Source organism: Prionailurus bengalensis, chromosome B3 (assembly GCF_016509475.1).
Source record: "Prionailurus bengalensis isolate Pbe53 chromosome B3, Fcat_Pben_1.1_paternal_pri, whole genome shotgun sequence".
NCBI classification, from domain to species: domain Eukaryota; kingdom Metazoa; phylum Chordata; class Mammalia; order Carnivora; family Felidae; genus Prionailurus; species Prionailurus bengalensis.
Window position 1 is genome coordinate 99958220 of NC_057355.1, and position 20954 is coordinate 99979173.

Genomic DNA, 20954 nt, shown 5'->3' on the forward strand with positions numbered 1-20954 from the left:
CATGAAGAATGGCTGACCTTGGAGTAGGCTGCTCTTTTAGTTTATTCAGGATAATAGTCTGTAGGTCAGCCTCAAGCTGCCTTTCCAGGATGATTAGAGCCATTAAAAAAAAAAAAAAAAGCAATACTAAACAGAGATAGGTTGGTTTCTGTTTTTTGTTTGATTGGTTTGTTTTTAACTTCAACGTTGAGTTGTGGTTCCATTTTTCATGGAGGATTAACCCTGTCACTGTAGGGTAACTTGTAATTCTGATCTCCTTCCTCCACACCCTTTAAAAATCAGGCTTTTAAGTCTCTCTCACAGCATTAGAGGATGATTAGTATCAGGAGGAATGTTGTCTTTTGGCGGTATGCAGAGGGATACACATCACAGAACCAGAAAATCCGATGAACAGGTAGGTCAAATGGAGACAACTTGACTGGGCTATTCAGTGACTCATTGTTGGACAGTGTGGACTTCACCAGAGAATGCAGAGATTCACTGTTAAATGACTTTTATTTCTATTCTCTTTGGGATATAAGGTAACACTCAAGTTGGCTTTGGTCTCTTATTTCAAAACCTGGTTGAGAAGAGTTCTAGAAACGAGGTCTGTGAGTTGGTGTATGGGAAATAGAATATTACTATATAGGTAAATACTACTTGAAAATGAGATTTCACACTTGATGGACCTGGCAAATTTATGGTGGTTATCTTCTACAAGTAAGCTAAGGGAATTAAACGCTGGATGATGGATACAAGAGAGCCAACTTCTGATTGAAGGTTACCTTGGAGAAAACCTAAGGGATGCAGCCGTGGTTCCCAGTGATGTTCCTCACATCCGTCTTAACAGTCTTGGATTTGTGTTTCTCCAGAATAGCACAAATCACCTCAGTCTCCTTGGAGAAGATTAGCTAATGACTGGATGATGCCCCAGGGGGATGGGGTAGCTATATATAACTGGGAAGCCCTATATAAAATGAACATTTTCATCAGTTTTCTTAAGCAAGGACTTTTAAAACTGTAAGTCAGAGTTTTAGACTTTTTTTTTTAATGATTAAAATAATCATTGTTGGGGTTCCCAGATGGCTCAGTCAGTTGAGCATACAACTCTCGATTTCAGCTCAGGTTGTGCTCTTGTGGTCGTGAGATCAAGCCCTACATTGGGCTCCACACTGGGCATGGAGCCTGCTTGGGATTCTCTCTCTCTTTCTCTCTCTCTCTCTCTCTCTCTCTCTGTCTCTGTCTCTTTGTCTCTGCCCCTCCCTTGCTTGTGCGTGCACATGTGTGCTCTCTCTTTCTCTCTCACTAAAAAAAAATAAAATAAAATAATAATAATAATAGTAATAGTTGTTTTCTCTGACTTTTTAAATTGGTATTTTCAGATATCTTTATAAGTTTACGTGACAACTTTGTCTCTACCTTACAGCAAAACCCCCAAAGAGGTGTTAAATAAGAACTTTTGTAGCAGTATCAAGCCTTGTGAGAATGTCCAGAGGAATTGCTTACTTTGAAGTCTGTAGATTGTGCTTTTGATCTTTTACTGTAAAGAGTACCTGGACCCATGAGGTTTACTTCATGCCCTTCTGCACGTTTGGCACATGAACAGTATGGGCACATGTGTGAGGGTGTGCCCTGATGCGAATGCTACTCTTTCGGGTGTGTCTGGTTAACAAAGTAATTGCAGCCCATCATTTATGTGTATCAAGGTAAAAATTGGATTCCTAGCACCTCAAACTCTTTTTCTGGCTTCATAAACTTCTTTACATATAATGCTACAACTGTCAGGGTGGAAGGCAGGTCTTATTAGCATTTGAGTACATTCACTTTAGTAAATCGTTTTAACATATTTCTTAACTTCATATCAAAAATGAACTTTTTTTTTTTTTTTTAGTTTTTTTTTTCAACGTTTATTTATTTTTGGGACAGAGAGAGACAGAGCATGAACGGGGGAGGGGCAGAGAGAGAGAGAGGGAGACACAGAATCGGAAACAGGCTCCAGGCTCTGAGCCATCAGCCCCAGAGCCTGACGCGGGGCTTGAACTCACGGACCGCGAGATCGTGACCTGGCTGAAGTCGGACGCTTAACCGACTGCGCCACCCAGGCGCCCCAAAAATGAACTTTTTGAAGACAGACTAGATTAAATTAAATTGTTTCCTACTCATGGGAGTTTTTGAACAGAATTTAGAGAAGAAAAATCCTGGGGGGAAAAAAAAGGATACTGGGTACCTAAAACTAACTGGTATTATCTTGGCAGATCATTCTCTCACCACATTGGTTTCTTCACCTATAAAATTATGGGGTTGGGGGGCGCCTGGGTGGCTCAGTCGGTTAAGTGTCCGACTTCAGCTCAGGTTGTGATCTCACAACTTGTCAGTTCGAGCGCTGCATCAGGCTGTGTGCTGACAGCTCAGAGCCTGGAGCCTGCTTTGGATTCTGTGTCTCCCTCTCTCTCTGCCCCTCCCTCACTTGTGCGCGCTCTCGCTTGCTGGCTCTCGAAAATGAATGAATAAACTTACAAAGTAAAATTGAATCAAGGGATTGGAGTAGATCATCTGTGAGATCTGATACAGTGGGTCAGATTTTCATTTGGTTGTTCTTCTATTGCGTCATTATTCCATTTAGTAGTAGATAGAATCTTAGAAATTAATACATATGCCTACTACTAACTTGTAAATACTGTAAAAATTCATTAACAACACCAGAATATCTAAGGCTTTTTCCCACTTTTGGGCCATGAAAACACTTATGTAGTGGGTACAATAATATTTTATAAAGATTATTTTAGTTTGCTGTAAAGTCTTTGCATAGGATCCTCAAAGGATTCAATTTATGTTAAAAGTAACAGGCTATTTATTTTAACAGGATTGCATACTTGTCGTACTTTATTTATCAAGTTTAGTCACCAATATGTAGTTGTTCACAGCATTTTCAACAACAGTACCTCTGATAATTTTTTTTAATTATGAAATACACACATAGAAAAATGCCTATAATGTCTGTGTACATTTTAAACAGTAATAGTAATCAACACCATTATATCCCCTATCAAGTATAAGAAAAATAATTCTCTAGCTCCTTTGTAGGTCCTGTCCCTTTCTGAAGACATCTCCTGCTCCCAGACTACCCCATCCAGCACCATTTTGAACTTACTCATTACCTTTCTTAACAGTTTTACCAATATATATTCTGTATCCCTGAATGAGTTATTGTTTCATCACCTGATTTTGATGAATTGTATATATTCTTTTGTAACTTGTTTTTTCACTGAACCATTGTCTTTGAGATTCACAGTTGTTCACGTGTGGCTGTGGTTCATTAATGTTCACTGCTGAATTGCCTTAATGTACCGTATTTTATTTATTCTGTCAATGGACTTTTGCCTCTCTGGTGTGTGTGTTTACTTTGTTGTTGTTAAGAACTGTTTAATGACATGAAAAGCCCTTCTGCAGTGTTAAAGCTAGAAACTCTCCAAATCCTTAATTCAATCTTTCTTAGGGGTGCTAAAGTCTCTTTGGAAAAAAAAAAATATTTCAGAGGAAAAATAAGTAAAGTTAATGTTAAGGTTCCTATGTAATATAAGGATTTCTATATTTCTACCAGATAATGAGAATTTCACAGCAAAATCATTATCAAGAAAATTGCAGTTCCACTGTCAGAGAGAATTGAGCGCAAGTCCCATGAATGAAGGAATCAAAGATTTCATTGTGGAAATTAGAAGCAGATGCTTCTAAGTTGGAGGATTTTCCCTGAGAACAGCACTTTTTGTTGGCGATGTCATGCTAGAAATCCATCTTGGTTGAAAGGAATTTTTGTGCCTGGTTGCTAAACCCGATATGACTTTTGAATACAGATGGCTATGCAAAATCAAGTTTCTCTGGCTTAAAATTCATGAATTTTACCCTTGACTTTGTTCTTCTTGTTGGTTGCCTATCTAGCATCTCCCCTCATCTCCCAGGCTTTCCAAATGTACTCAGATTTTTGTTTTGATGTCTATGTACTTGAGGGGAAGTTGATCCTACCTCTAGCTCTAGAAGTGGGCCCTGGGTGGCCTCAGCTAATCATGCAGGCCCCTGCCCTATATTGTGTGTGTGTTGGGAGTGGGGGTGGGGGGGTGCGTGCTGGTGACTTGAGACATTCAGTTAGGATTAGTATCATTACTCCTGTTTGCCTCCGCATTCTGGTTTATTTGGCCACTCTGAGAGAAGCAAGCCTTAAAGTGGAGTGATTCCAAGGTACCAAGAGGAAACTAGGTTCTGGATGACATCTCAAACTACCACATCAAACCACCCACGGGCCCTTTCATCCTGCTTGTTGCCTTCAAGTTACTTTGGTTTTTGTAAATTTCCCTTATAGCATTTAACTAGCCTAACTACTAATAGTTAACATGTCTGTAGTGTATACCATATATCTTATATCATCCTTTAAAGTAGTTACTGTTGTTATTCCCATTTTACAGATATGGAAGCCGAGATGTAGAGAGAGGCAAAGGCATTTGTCCAAGGTCACATAGCTAGGAAGTAGATGGCTAATAGTCAGACCCAGGCAATTTGGCTACAGAGTTCAAGTTTCAGTTTGATGTTTTTGGTACTTACAATATAATGCATCCCAGCCAATGTGTCTTTTTATATATTTGCTTTCACATAAGTTGGCTTAGCTTGATGTACAGGGAGACTTTCCTAGAAACTGTATTTTGTTGATAGTTTTGGAGATTATTTTCTTTTATGTTTGGCTATCGCATTTAAAGATGAGGAAAAATTTGCACCTTTTCTTCTGTAACTAATATGCAGAAAATATTCAAGAAGCTGTGACCAATACCGACTCCCATTTCTAGGGCGCGGATTGGAGAGTGCTTCTTTAAAAACATAATTTTAATCTTAATTGCTAGAGAATTCACATTTCTGGTGAATTGATAAATAATTTACTCATTGCGTCCTGCTGTGTGCCTATTAGAGACCCAATGTCTCTGCCTACCACAGACATTCATCCTATCCTGGAGGACATTCCAGTTCTCTGTGGGGGGGACAACTTGCCAACAAGTACAAGGGTGATAAGAGTGCAAGTGAAATGCCCCTCAGCTGCCTAGCCATGTGGAGGCATGCTTCCCGGACAAGTATCTTGAGTTTTCTGGGGAGAACGAAGATACAGTATTTTGTTCTTGTTTTTTTAGACATGGGTGAATACTATGTGAGGGAGGATATCTAGGCAGGGGGAACAGGATGGGCAAAAGCATAGACATGTGACAGTAAGACTTGTTCAGAGAACTCTGAGGAAAACAACTGTAGTAATGTACAACACGAGTTGACAGAACGGCCACGTGGAGGCTGGATTCAACGCGAAGGTGAAAGGTTGTGCCTTCGAGTTTAGGAGTTGTCCTGTGGAAGTGCTGTGGCATGAAAGAATGTGTGAGCTGGGATGTGAGATGCAAAATTGAATGTGCAGTTTCATGAGGTCGCCTTGGCAGCATTGAGGGGGTGGCGGACTTGAAGAGTGAAACAAGACCGAACAGTTAGAAATCCAAGGGAGAGAGTACAGTGACGATGTATGGTAGAGGAGAAAGGCACTAGAATGGTAGACCAGACACAGGAAGAATATATATACATTTTTTTGTAACTAAGATTATTTTTAAGTGTATATGTAGCAACTGAATCACAGCCTTTCCACCCCTGGGATCATTTTTGTCGCCCTTCCTCTCCCCCACCTTCCTTGGGTCTTATGAAAAGATTGTCAAAGTGAATTTTCATTTTTTAAATCTGGTGGGTAAAACCAAATGTGCCATCAAAATAAGCACTTGAAAACTGGTATGAAAATGACTTAAGTGAATGATCTTTAAGTTTTCTTTGAAATATTACCATGGATAAATATACCAACTTTTATCAGGGGTTTTGAAATATCTAAAGTAATTGTAAAGATCCCATTACTTTTTCTGTTTAATTGAAGTATGGTTGACATGCATTGTTACATTATTTCAGGCGTACTACATAGTGATTCGGCAAGTTTCTGCGTTATGCTATGTTCGCCACAAGTATAGCTATCCTCTGTCACTATACAGTGCTTTTACGGTATGCTGTCCCTTTTATACCTGTGACTTGTTCATTCCATGTTCCTTCACCCATTTTGCCCATTCCTCCACCCCCTTTTCCTCTAGCAACCACCAGTTCTTGTATTTTGGGATCTATTTCTGCTTTTTGGTTGTTTGTTTTGTTTTTTAGATTCTACACATAAGTGAAATCATACGGTATTTGGCTTTTTCTGTCTGACTTACTTCACTTAGTTTAATACGCTCGAGGTCCATCCATATTTTTGCAAACGGCAAGATCTCATCCCTGTTTGTGGCTTTTACTCCATTGTATGCATATGTACCACATCTTCTTTATCTACTTATCTGTGGATGAACACTTGGGCTACTTCCATATTTTGGCTGTTGTAAATAGTGCTGCAACAGACAGAAGGGTGCATGTCTGCACCCTTTGAGTTAGTGTTTTTGTTTTCTTTGGGTAAATACCCAGTAGTGGAATTACAGAGTCATAGGGTAATTCTATGTTCAATTTTTTGAGAACCTCCATATTCTTTTCCACAGTGGCTGTACCCATTTGCATTCCTGCCCACAGTGCATGAGGGTTCCTTTTTCTCCACATCCTTGCCAGCACTCGTTATTTCTTGTCTTTTTGATTTTAGCCATTTTAACAGGTATAAGGTGATATCTCATGATTTTGATTTGTATTTTCCTAATGATTAGTGATGTTGAGCATCACTATATGACTTCTTTCAGAAAATGTCTATTGAGGTCCTCTGCCTATTTTTTAATTGGATTATTTGAGGGTTTTGGTGTTGAGTTGCACAAGTTCATTATATATGATATTAATCCCTTACTGGATATATCATTTGCAAATATCTTTTCCCGTTCATTAGGTTGCCTTTTTGTTTTGTTGATGGTTTCCTTCACCGGGCAAAAGCTTTTTATTTTGGTGTAGTCCCAATGGTTTAATTTTGTTTTGTTTCCCTTGCTTTAGGAGGCATCTAGAAAAATGTTGCTAAATCCAGTGTTGAAGAAATTACTGCCTAAGTTTCCTTCCAGGAGTTTTATGGTTTCAGGTCTTACATTTAGGTCTTTAATGCATTTTGAGTTTATTTTTCTGTATCGTGTAAGAAAGTGTCCCAGTTTCATTCTTTTGCCTATAGCCATCCAGTTTTCCCAGCCCTGTTTACTGAAGAGACTGTCTTTTCCTCATTCTGAGTCTCCTCAGAAACCTGGTCAGGGTACTGAAGGAAATGCCTTATCATTCAGGGGAACATTCCACAGCCTGATTTCTCATCTGTCCAGTCTGAGTTTGCATCATGGGACAGCAACACTGAATTTTTGACGGGCTCGGTCCTCTGTCCTGCCTCCCTAGCCGGGGCCCTTATCTGTATGACTTTACACCCTTGTAATCCTTTCTTTTTCTCCCCACTGCATACAAGCCATTTTACCTCCCTCTGTGACATTTTTCCTCTGTGCTGCACTTCCCTCTGTTCACAGCCTTTCCACAAATCCAGATACAACCTTCTTTTTACCACACACTTTAGCATGTAACTTAAAATACAATTGTATTACTTCCTATTGTTCCTACTGTGTTAATAGAGATTATAAGGTCTCTAAGGCCAGAATTTAGAAATGATGTGAGAGACGAGAAGGAGCATACTTAAACAAAGTGCTGGAGGACTCTAATTCCGGTTAGTTTACATGCTGTCCCACTAACAGAATACTCTGGATCTCCCTCCTTCCCTCCTTCCCTCCCCCCTTCCCTCCCTGTTTCATTTTGTTTTGTTTCCTTTTCTTTCTTTCTATCTTTCTTTCTCCTTCCTTCCTTCCTTCCTTCCTTCCTTCCTTCCTTCCTTGTCTTACTGTCTTTTTACTGTCTGTCTTTCTTTGTACCTATTTGATTTAGGGGCTTTCTTTATTCCTGCTAGTTCTATTCTGAAAATGTAGTTAAAGAGTAATTTGGGGCTACAGTGGGTATTTGTGATTTGGGAAGAATGTGTTCAATAAGTGGTACTTTTTATTGATGTACTATAATTTACTAATCCATTCCTGTTGTTAGACTATTTAGTTTTTTTCCCAGTTTTTACTCTGATGGATAATAGTTCAGTGAGTAATTTTGATCAAAAGTGTGATGTGTTTTGGTTGTTTCCTTCTTACACATTTTGTCCCCAGAAGTCAGATTATTTGGGTCAAAGGTACAAACATTTGTAGGACTGGCTGCATAGTTTTATTCCTTAGAGTATGGTAAGTATTAGTTGGCACCAATTCAAGTCCACTTTAGTTGGAAGGTGCTTTGCCATTCCCAGCCCCACGGTGTGGCTAGCAAATGTCATCATTAAATATAGAAATGAAAGAATCTATTAGCTACGAACAAGAGAAAAACACGATTTCTTTTAGAACTCAACACCACGTATTACACAAAAAGCCATTCTTCCACTTACTTTCCGTAATATGATATCAATAATGTTACCTGGTAGTAAATGAGTAGCCAATTTAATAATCTTCACGACAATTTGATTTCAGAGGTGAGAGAAATGGACACGAAGAAGTGAAGAGACTTGCCCACGGGCACCTGGGTTTCCGGTGGATCCAAATCCATGCAGTCTCTCCATGCTCTTAAGTCGCACATCATATTACCTCTTACTATATCCCCACTTTACAAGCTTATCATTTTTATCAATTCAATAACTACATTTCAAATGTAGTTATTCTAACTTGTATATTACTCGTACATTACCTCAAGCTATCACAGGTTAGGTTTGAGACCACTGCAGAAAAGCGAATATTGCAATAAAGTGAGTCAGATGAACTTTTTGGTTTCCCAGGTCATATAAAAGTTATGTTTACACTATACTGTTGTCTCTTAAGTACACAATATTGTTATGTCTTAAAAATATACACACCTAAATTAAAAATACTTTATTGCTAAAAACTGCTAATTATCATCTCAGCTTTTATCAGGTCGTAATTCTTTTGCTGCTGGAGGGTCTTGCCTCTGCATTGATGGCTGCTGACTGATGAGCATGGTGATTGCTGAAGGTTGGGGTGACTGTGGCAATTTCTTACAATAAGACAATGAAGTTTGCCAAATCAGTTTACTCTTCCTTTCATGAACAGTTTCTCTGGCTCATGCAATGCTATTTGATAGCATTTTATCCACAGTAGAACGTCTTTCAAAATTGGAGTCAGTCCTCTCAAACCCTCCTGCTGCTTTATCAACTAAACTTGTATCCTATTCTAAATACTTTGTTGTCATTGCCACAGCATCTTCGCCAGGCATAGGTTCCATCTCAAGAAATCGCGTTCTTTGCTCATTTATAAGAAACAACTCCTCATCCGCTCAAGTTTTATCCTGAGATTGCAGCAATTCAGTCCCATCTTCAGACTGCACTTCTAATTCTAGTCCTCTTGCTATTTCTGCTGCCTCTGCAGTTACTTCCTCCACTGAACCCGTCAAAGTCATCCATGAGGGTTAAAATCAGCTGCCTCGAAAGTCCTGTTCTTATTGATATTTTGACCTATTCCAATGAAGCACGAATGTTCTTAATGGCATCTAGAATGGTGACTCCTTTCTAGGTTTTCAGTTGACTTTGCCCAGGTCCATCAGAGGACTCACTATCCATGGTAACATTAGTTTTATGGGAAGTATTTCTTAGATAATAAAACCTGGAAGTCGAAACGACTCCTTGATCCATGAGCTTTAGAAAGGATGTTGTGTTAGCAGGCATGAAAGCACATTAATCTCAGTGTACGTCTCCATCAGAACTCTTGAGTGACCAATGTACTGTCAATGAGCAGTAATATTTTAAAAAGAATCTTTTCCTGAGTAGTAGGTCTCAATAGTGGGCTTAAAATATTCCATAAACCATGTTGTAAACAGATGGGCTGTCATCCAGGCTTTGTTGTTCCACTTATAGAGGACAGGCAGAGTAGAGTTAGCATTATTCTTAAGGGCCCTAGGATTCTCAGAATGCTAAATGAGGATTGGCTTAAACTTAAAGTCACCTGCTAGCTGCATTAGCCCCTGGAGAGGAGTCAGCCTGTCCTTTGAAGCTTTGAAGCCATGCATTGACTTCTCCTCTCTCGTTATGAGAATCCTAGATGGCATCTTATTCCAAGAGAAGGCTGTTTTGTCTACACTGAAAATCTGTTTCGTGTAGCCACCTGAGCTAGATCTTCTAGATAACTTGCTACAGCTTCTACATCATCACCTGCTACTTTACTTTGTACTTTTATGTTATGGAGATGGCTTCTTTCTTTAAACTTCATGAACCAACCTCTGCTTGTTTCATACATTTCATCTGCAGCTTCCTCAGCTCCTTTAGCCTTCACAGACTTAAAGAGAGTTAAGGCCTTGCTCTGGATTACTCTTTGACTTAAAAGAATGTTGTGGCTGGTTTGATCTATCCAGACCTCTAAGTAAAGCTTTTTTGCTTTTTTATCATTTGTGTGTTCGCTGGACTAGCACTTTTCCTTCGATAACTCCTCCTTTGCATTTATAACTTGGCTAACTGGTATAGGAGGCCTAGCTTTCATCCTATCTTGGTTGTTGACATGCCTTGCTTACTAAGTTTGATCATTTCTAGTTTTTGATTTAAAGTGAGAGACGTGCAACTCCTCCTTTCATATGAACGCTTGGAGACCGTTGTAGGATTGTTAATTGTCCTTATTCCAATATTGTTTCATGGGGAATGGAGAGGCCAGGGAGATGGGGAATGGCTGGTTGGTGGAGCAGTCAGAGCACCCACATTTATTGATTAAATTCATTGTCTTATCTGGGCACAGTTTATGGCGCCCCTCCCCCAAAGTTACAATAGTTACATTAAAGATCATTGATCTTTAATCATAGATCACCGTTATAAATATAATAATGATGAAAAAGTTTGAAATATTGTGAGAATTACCAAAATGTGATGCAGAGACACAAAGGTAGCAAATGCTGTTGAAAAAGTGGTGCCAACCAGATTTGCCACAAACCTTAAATTTGTCAACAAGCAAATAAAACCATACACACACAAACATCATCTGTGAAGTCCAGTAAAGCAAAGTGCAATAAAACAAGATGTGTATGTATTTTAAAAAACAACTGGATGCTAAAAAGTAATGACTCTAAGGAAACTTGTTCTCAACAGTGGGGGATTTTTCCCCAAGGGGGCATTCGACAATGTCCAAAGAAATTTTGGATTGTCACAACTGGGAGGTGGGGGGATTCTCCTGACATCTAGTGAGTAGAGGCCAGGGATGCTGCTGAACGTCCTACAATGCACAGGATGTCCTACAATGCACAGTGCAAAGCATATTTTACCCATGATGTCAATAATGCCAAGGTTAAGAAACCCTGCTATAGAATCTTCCTTGTCCAAGGACATGTATACAGTTAAGTGAAACATCCCTCACTTAATGAGCGTATACTACACCTGCCAACCGGAGGTTAAATGAAGTCTGAGTAGGGGAGACAGACAAGAAACATACACTACTGAACTGTTAGTGTAAAGATAGTTCTTTGGAATAACAGTGTATTCGCACAAATGAGTCATCCATGAAGCAGAATTTCTAACTGAATATGAGTCAGTCACAGGGCCAGCCCAAATTCAAGGGAAGGGGAAATAGATCCCATCTCTTAATGGGAAGCATGGCAAAGAGTTTACAGTTTTCTTTAATATAGCATAAGTCCTTAACAGGAGCACCTGGCACATAGTAAGTGTGTACTAAATGTTAGCTATAATCAGTGCCTTTTCTGAACAGTAGGTGAACCTTGGCATTTGCTGTTTCCTCTATTTGGAAAAGTCTTCCCAAGGTGGATGGATGGAGGCATGGATGGATGGATAAATGGAAGGAAGGAAGGAAGGAAGGAAGGAAGGAAGGAAGGAAGGAAGAAAATGGCATCCCTCTCTTAATTCTGTTATCAGTTCATATATCTACTTACCAGAGATGCTTCCCCTGATTACCCTGTATGAAATAGCATCTACACTACCACCTTATCTCCATCAACTCTGTCATCTACTCTGAGTTTATTTTTCCTCATAGTACATATCACCATCTACATTATATATTTGTCTTTATCCATCATCGCAGGATATTTGTTTTGTTCAGTGTTATATACTCAGTGCCTACGACAACACTTAGTACATTGTAGGTGTTCAATGTATATACATGGAATGAATGAATGAATAAATGAATGAGGAAAAAACCCAACTCATTTTACCAAAGGCACTTTGATATCACTTTTAGGATACCATACATTGAAAGACCATATACTATTTATGCCAAAATGATACTAGCCACAGTATTCATATACTTAATGCTGTCCCCTATTATGTCATCCCATGAGAGTTATCCGTCAGGATACGTGTGTTCTTGGGAACCAGAGGCAATATCATCATCTTAAGTTTCTTGGCAGTGGTATGTTCCTAACTAGATTTCAAGCTCAAGGATGCAGGGGCACGTCTTCTATTGCTGTTGTATTCTGCTTTTCAGCAAATAAATACAATACTGTGTGTGTAACTTGAGCTTCCTAAATGTATAGTCATTAAATTAAAAGGGCTCTTTGTGATCCAGCTTTCCAAGATAATTTTTCATCTTGTTTTTGTTAGGTAGTAAAGATACCTTATTGACCGTTGAAATATGACTACTAACCATGCTTGCCTTACAGTAATCACCGTAGCACATTACCACCTTTCACTTTTTTTAGGGTGACAGTCTCAGAATTGAGAATCCTCCTTTGCTTCCATTCAAAGTGAGACTATATTATGTGTGTTGGAAATTTCTGGTAACCTAGTTCTTTTATTTTTAATTAACCTTTTTAATTTAGAATACTTTCAAATATATCGGAGTTGCAAAGAGTATAGGAGTCCCTACATACCCACATGTACCCACTTCCCCCTGTTGGTAACATCTTACATGAGTGTGCTATATTTATCACAACTAATAACCATTATTGATGCATGATAATAAACTAAAGGTTATACTTTCATTCTGGGGTGACCCAGTTTTAAAGGTTAATTCTAATAATTTCTAAAAAAAAAAAAAAAAAAAAAAATGAAAATCTCTATTCATTGTACACACATACCAGATGGTAGCTTCCTGTTTCTTAAAAGAAACAAAGTAACTACCCAGTGCAGCTTATCAGGAAGTAAGGGACTTATAATAACGTGGGTTTAAAATTCAAGTGGGGGAATCTAATAGCTTAACAAATCTTATTTGTAAGTTGGGTATTAATAAAGACGACAGGATGTGGGGTTTGATCATTATTAAAGGTGTGTTTTGTTGCCTGGAAATCTGATCCTACAACATGGTATGTTCTTGGATACCTGTCTTAAAATCAGTAATCTATCCTAAGATCACTGGGCAGAAAAGGACTGCCTGGAGTAGGAAATGTGCCCTCCTGGGGCGGAGTTGGGACTTAGCTGAGGACACAGCAGAGGTAGCCAATGGCTCACAGGCTAATTTCAACAACTCAAATAGGTATAAATTTAGCCTAATTCTTTTCCCTAGGAATGTCCAATTTCAGATTAAATTTTATACTGGAGTGTATTAGAGACATAGGCATTTTGCTGTTTCACTGGAATCTTTTAATCAGTTTTAATGCAGTCCTGGGTAAAATAAAAACGTAATCCTATCTCTCTTTTAGGACATTTTAGTTTGCCATCCTCAAAGCAGAAAAGGCAGCAATGAGGCAGTGCTGCTTCTTAAAGACTCTGCTTTTCATTAATTTTTCTTCAGTAATCCTCTTCCAGTCCTTTTTTTATTACATTATTTGAATCATAAAATAAGTAAAAATTGTACTCAAATGAAATTTGAAAATTATTTTAATGAAGCTCTAGAAACATCTCAAACACCATAAGATGTTTTTTTCCTTAGTTTATTTTTTAAATTCTAGAAAGTAGGTCAGTAGAAATATCCCTCTTTTAATTGATTTAATTAGGAATGGAAAATTATAGGAATAACTCAATTTGAAGTGTAGATTTAAATAAGAAGAATTACACTGGGACTAATATCACTTAAGGGTTTGAATTTAAATAAGATGCGTTTAGTCATAGCTTAGTATTTCTTCTTGAAAAGATTTTAATAGCAGAGAGGAGACCTAAGTATTAGAATAGATCAATATGTAGGAAAAAAATTTTCCATGAAATTGACAAGGAAATTGTTTTACAACCATATTTCTCAAATAGTATGTTTAAGAATATTATTCTATAGGACCTTAATAGATAAGTCTTAGAGGTGGGGAAAGTATTCGGTGACCAAGTAAATATGAGAAATATTAAGTTAAACAGATTTAGGAAGTTGCCTGCAGTATTCCTCAGAGCCTTTAACACTTTGTTTCAGAGAAGGTATATATAGGGTCCCCTGTTTCTCCAACTTATTTATCCCTAGGTCACCTAGTAACACTTTTCAGGGAAGTGTTCTAATACAAAAATTTGACCTGTTTTAGGAATTTATACCTTTGAAAATATTGAGTACTTTTCAGAAGTCCTTATATGTTGCTTATTCCTCATTCTGTACCTCATGATGTTTTCCCAGTGTATGCTATGAAAGTATTATATTCAACTGTTTGCTCAGTACCTTCCTTCTGTTAACTCAAGTGCAGTCTTTATACATGACTATGTGTCAGAAATACCTGGGAGCTTTGTTAAAAAGATTAAGATTCCTGAGTCCTGACCTGGGAGATTCTGAGTGAGTAGAAATGTCACTGCACTTAGGATTCTGTATTTCTTACAGACACTGAAGTGATTCTGATGCAGCCAAAATGGGTCTTCCAATTGGTGCTTTGGAACTGTTGAACTGAAAGTGTGCATCTGTCAGACCAGTGATTGGATTTGGCGTGTACTTAGTTTGTGGTCATATAACACATGGGCTAACCATCCCATACTGGAGATAAACTTCAGTGTTGACCTCCAGTGACCCTATAGGGTGATGTGCTGGCTACAATCTTAATGTGAAACAATTGCTATTATCCTTTAAGAAAAACAGAATACTTGTAAGGGGGCTTTCGGTCACCTTCCTAATAAGGAAATACTGTATGTAAGATTACCATTTGTTTTTATTTAATTTAAGTAGCTTCCTTGTTGGTGGCATTTTATTCATACTTTAAAAAGAAATGCTAGTTTGTATTTACTCATAGTGCCATATAAGATTATATTCTCTCCCATCTTCCTGCTCATAACAGATGGACATTTAACCTTAAGCAAATAGACCAGATTATATCTCATTTATGCGTTGATTTATGTGAGCACTGACAGTAGCTTTTCTGTTAGAACTGTGTGGTTATGTACTCGGAAAACTATAGAATACTTATGCCTAAGGAAATTGAAATTGAAGAGGACACAAAGAAATGGAAGAGCATTCCATGCTCATGGATTAGAAGAACAAACATTGTTAAAATGTCTATACTACCCAAAGCAATCTACACAGTTTATGCAATCCTGACAAAAACAAAACAAAACTGGAAGCATCACAAACCCGGATTTCAAGCTATATTACAAAGCTGTAGTCATCAAGACAGTATGGTACTGGTACAAAAACAGACACATAGATACAGTGGAGCAGAATAGAAAAGCCAGAAATGGACCCACAACTATATGATCAACTAATCTTCGACAAAGCAGGAAAGAATATCCAATGGAAAAAAGACGGTCTCTTTAATGAATAGTGTTGGGAAAACTAGACGGCGACATGCAGAAGAATGAAACTGGACCACTTTCTTACACCATACACAAAAATAAATTCAAAATGGATGAACGATCTAAATGTGAGACAGGAAACCATCAAAATCCCAGAGGAGAACACAGGCAGCAACCTCTTTGACCTTGGCCAGAGCAGTTTCTTACTAGACACATTGCTGGAGGCAAGGGAAATAAAAGTAAACATGAACTATTGGGACTTCATCAAAATGAAAACCTTCTGCATAGTGAAAGAGACAATCAACAAAATTAAAAGGCAGCTTATGGAATGGGAGAAGATATTTGCAAATGACATATCTGATAAAAGGTTAGTATCCAAAATCTATAAAGAGCTTACCAAACTCAACACCCAAAAAACAAATAACCCAGTTAAGAAATGTGCAGAAGACACAAATAGACACTTTTCCAAAAAAGACATCCAGATGTCTAACAGACACATGCAAACATGTTCAACATCACTCATCATCAGGGAAATACAAATCAAAACCACAGTGAGATACCACCTCACACCTGTCAGAATGACTAAAATTAACAACACAAGAAACAGCAGATGTTGGTGAGGATGCAGAGAAAGGAGAGCCCTCTTTCATTTTTGGTGTGAATGCAAACTGGTGCAGCCATTCTGAAGAACAGTGTGGAGGTTCCTCAAAAAACTAAAAATAGGATTACCCTACGATCCAGCAATTACACTATTAGGTATTTACCCAAAGGATACAAAAATACAGATTCAAAGGGGTACATGTACCCCAAGGTTTTCAGCAGCATTATCAACAATAGCGAAACTACAGAGAAAGCCCAAATGTCCATCAGCTGATGAATGGATAAAGAAGATGGTGTGGGGGGGGGGGGGGCGGGGGGGGGTGTATTACACACATTTGCAATGATGTCGATGGAGCTAGAATGTATTATGTTAAGCAAAATAAGTCAATCAGAGGAAGACAAATACCATATGATTTCACTCATGTGGAACTTAAAAGACAAAACAGATGAACATATGGGAAGGGGGGGTAGGGAAGAAGAGAGAGGGAAACAAACCCCAAGAGATTCTTAATGATAGAGGGTTGATGGTGGGAGGTGGGTGAGAGATGGGCTAGATGATGGGTATTAAGGAGGACACTTGTGATGAGCACTGGGTGTTGAATATAAGTGATGATGAAAAAAGAAAGAAAAATGTGTGGTTATACTCTCTGGCAAAACAATTTTGTATTCTTAGAAATTCTTTTCTGCATCATACAAATATAGCTGGAAAGAGACAATATAAATAATTACTATTGGGGAAAAATAATTACTGTTTGAGAAGCAACTAGTCTTAATCTTGGTCGAATAATGTTATATTAGCAATAATATATGAAAAAGTAGACACACCCATTAAAAGTAGAATATATCCCCCGCTGTTTTAAAATTATTCTTCAAAGTCTTGCCAATGCAATAAGACATGAAACAAAGGGTGTGAGTGTTGAAGATTAGAGATAAAATCTTCATTACTTGCAAAAAAAAATTGCATATATTGAAAACCTGAGAGAAATTAAAAAATGTGTTTAATAAACTGAATAGATATGAGAGGGTATCTACAAAATCCACAGTTCTTTTGTATACAAACATGGTTTGATAAATACAGTTTTGTTATTTCTAGGTATTAATTGGTTGGTGAAAAGAAACAGAAAAATTGTTTGCATTGTCAGGTTAAAGAATCGGGAGAGAGAGCAGCACCATAAAACCTCAGGGAGAGGGGCGCCTGGGTGGCACAGTCGGTTAAGCGTCCGACTTCAGCCAGGTCACGATCTCGTGGTCCATGAGTTCGAGCCCCGCGTCAGGCTCTGGGCTGATGGCTCAGAGCCTGGAGCCTGTTTCCAATTCTGTGTCTCCCTCTCTCTCTGCCCCTCCCCCGTTCATGCTCTGTCTCTCTCTGTCCCAAAAATAAATAAACGTTGAAAAAAAAAAAATTAAAAAAAAAAAAAAAAACCTCAGGGAGAAAAAAAGTTGTCAGGAGGGCTTAACCTTGGTAAGAGAGAGATCGGTTGAAGTGAATCCCAGATTCTGCTGATGGTCTGGAGGTCACTGGCTTCCTTTGGCAGAGCCATGGTGGTAAAGTGAAGGAAGTGAAAGCCAGACCACAGCAGTTAAAGAAGGAATGTGATGTAAGAGCCAAGGCATTTATTTGAGTTTGCGATGGGAAAAAAGATTGAGAATTTTGTTGTTGTTGCTGGTTTGTCATTCTGTTTGTTTATGGAACCCTTTGTTATCTCCCATGCGAGACTGGAAACTTCTCAAAGGCAGGCTCTCTCTGCTTCTGTGAGCCCTGGAGTGCACAGCACAGCCTCGAATGTATGAGGCGCTCATTGGCTCTATGTTTAATTCATGACGATGAATGAAAGTTTTGAAAGAGTTGATAGTGGGCAAAATACAGAATGAATTTCAGTGAGTTCTCATTTATTAAAGCAGGCAGCCCTCGCGTTGAGACATGCTGTCTTTGTGCCAACAGAAACAGTTGTGCTGCTGCTTATGTCCCTGACTCTCTCCTCACCAATCTCACTGCCTTCATTTATGGCTGGCTTTTGGGCTCTTTTACAGCTATGAAACCTACGTAGTGGAACATCACGCTGCTTCTCCCGTAGGGCGTGTGATGAGGAACGGAGTTTGGCTTTGGAGTGCTCGGAACCAGAGGAATTGCCGAGGACTCGGAGCCCAGCCCTGACCACTGGAGAGCCCACAACACGATGAACAAATTGAATTTCCACAACAACAGAGTCATGCAAGACCGCCGGAGTGTGTGTATCTTCCTTCCCAACGATGAATCTCTGAACATCATCATAAATGTAAGTAGATTCGACTTTAGAAATGTTTGAACGTCCTGTTCCCACCAGTGGCCACATTCAAGTTATTACCTGGTGAAGGGTGAGAGCGCTACAGAATGAGACCGTTAATAATGTGACAGAATTGGGGGGTTAAAGTTGTCTACAAACTTTGAATTATGGCTTTAGAGCAACTGCCCTCAATATTCTTTCACCTGGGGTGGGGGGGGGGGGATTACAGAATTTTGGTTACTATATTATAGAAAAACGAACACCTTGCTATTTTAAAACTGTGTCTTGAAATATAAATTTTTATTAATCTATAATATGATTTTTCTTTTTAAATGTTTTTGAGTTGTCACACACATGATATGGTAATAATTGCTAGCTTCTTAATATGCATCTTGATCATTAATCGTAGCCTAAGTCTAGCCAATTTTAAGGACAGGCTGTGCACTTGAGCACTAAGCTGTTGCTATGGTTCATGACTCAAGGGTAACTCTCTTAGTTGACCTGGATATTGAGGAATATAGTACTGTTTTTCTTAACTTCTAAAACTGAGTCATAATCTACATACAGCAAAGTATAGGAATCATAAGCATGCAGCTCAGAGAATTTTTACAAGTGTATACACCCCTATAACCATCATCCAGCTTGAGATACAGTACATTTCCAGCACCCCAGAAAGATCCTTTATGACTTCTCCTTGTCAGTCATCTCTACCCAAAGGGTAATAAGTATTCCCTCCCCTATAGAGTAATTTGCTTATTTCTGAACTTCATGCAGCTGGAATTACATGGTATGTTTTCTTTTATATGTAGCTTCTTTCAATCAACTTGGCCTATGAAATTCACTTATGTTATTGCACATAACACTAATTCTTTTTCATTCTTGTGTAATATTCCATTGTATGAATATGCCCAATTTGTTTATCCATTTATTGTTGATGGATATTGGGTTGTTGTAAGTATTGGGCTATTACTATGAGTAAAAGTGTTAAGAGCATTTTATGTATATGCACATGTGTATACATTTCTGAGCCTCACCTAAGAGCAGAACTGTGAATCATAAAGGATACCTGTGTTTAACTTTGGTAGACACTGCCAAACAGTTTTATGGTAATCAGAATCATGCCTAGCACTTTTCAGCTCCTCTCCCTGTTACCGACTTTCATATTCTTCCTTTTACTGATTGTATTCAGATGGAATTAGGAAAAATATTGCCTCAGTGCAATGCCTTAAATTAGTTTTCTTTTTTTTCCTTTTTCTTTTTCTTCTTTGATCTTTATTTTTGATAGAGACAGAGACAGAGTATGAGCAGGGGAGAGGCAGAGAGAGAGGGAGACACAGACTCTGAAGCAGGCTCCAGGCTCCAAGCTATCAGCACAGAGTCCAGTGTGGGGCTCAAACTCACGAACTGCGAGATCATGACCTGAGCCAAAGTCAGATGGTTAACCTACTGAGCCACCAAGGCACCCCTTAGTTTTCTTTGTTAACCCAATTGCTATATAAAAGAATATTTCTAAGTGTTATACTGAATATATATGGCATTTAAATAGCTTCATTACAAAATTTACACAGGAAATGGCTCTGCTTATCACCGTAATTATTTCGGTTTTATTCTGACAACACCACAGTTTCTGGGTTTTAGTTTCTTGATTTACTAATATAACCTCGTTTTTACTTATAGGAATTGTCTGAGCATCAAACCTACCTCTTGGATGAATTTTATCATCTGTGGGGCAGAATTTCTGTTCATCAGCAACATTGCTATTCAGGGTACCCAAAGTTATTTTTGAATATGTGAAGTGATAGGCTATCATTTTTACAACATTTGTTTTTGTTTTTGTTTTTTTAATCTAATAAAACTTGGCAGCTTATCTTTTTCAGTGTGGTCATGGTCAAAATATATAAAATGTAGTTTTGCTTATACAGGTGAATATGCTATTTCAGTTTTTATATACCGTTATATAAAGAGATACTAAATTCTTTTAAAATTCAAAATCCAGGGCATATAGCCTAAGCTATAAGAAGTTAAGAAACTTCTCTCAGTTCCATTTATATGTTCCCACCCAGAGGGTTGTATATCCTTGTGTTCATGTGTGCATCTATGCGCACATACAGGATACGGAACAAAACCTTACTGACCTCAGGTGAGTGGAAGGAAGACTAATCTGGCTTCATGAAGAATACCGAGAGCCAGCTAGAATTTTCAAAGAGATTAACTTGTCCTAAAATCTCAGCCGAGCATTGCTCAGTACGTGAGCACTTAACAGAGTAGCGCTTGTTTTCATTTCTTTGAGCTATGTTTGTGCATTTCATTTGGGAGCTCTGTTAATGAAACTCAAATAGAGAATCCGAACCCCCTGTGGGCCTGTTGAGATCTTCTTATTCCAGGGCATGTAGACCCCGCTGCCATGTCCAGACCCTTCTCTAGCAAGTGATTGAACAAAGGAGGGAGGAGGGACTCAGTTAAGTAGCATG

General features: G+C 38.4%; 1 protein-coding gene across 10 annotated transcripts in view; it reads left to right on the forward strand.

Annotated features, from left to right (window-relative positions):
• Positions 1–20954, forward strand: part of FRMD6 (FERM domain containing 6) — a 240944-nt gene that overhangs the window by 184064 nt on the left and 35926 nt on the right. For 6 of the 10 annotated variants that reach the window (XM_043556141.1, XM_043556142.1, XM_043556140.1 and 3 more), the window contains one exon: positions 18251–18495. In XM_043556141.1, the coding sequence (XP_043412076.1) occupies positions 18397–18495 (99 nt within the window). In that variant the 5' untranslated portion in view covers positions 18251–18396. The remainder of the gene's footprint in view (positions 1–18250; positions 18496–20954) is intronic. The other 4 variants (XM_043556144.1, XM_043556139.1, XM_043556146.1 and 1 more) reach the window with 1 other exon arrangement.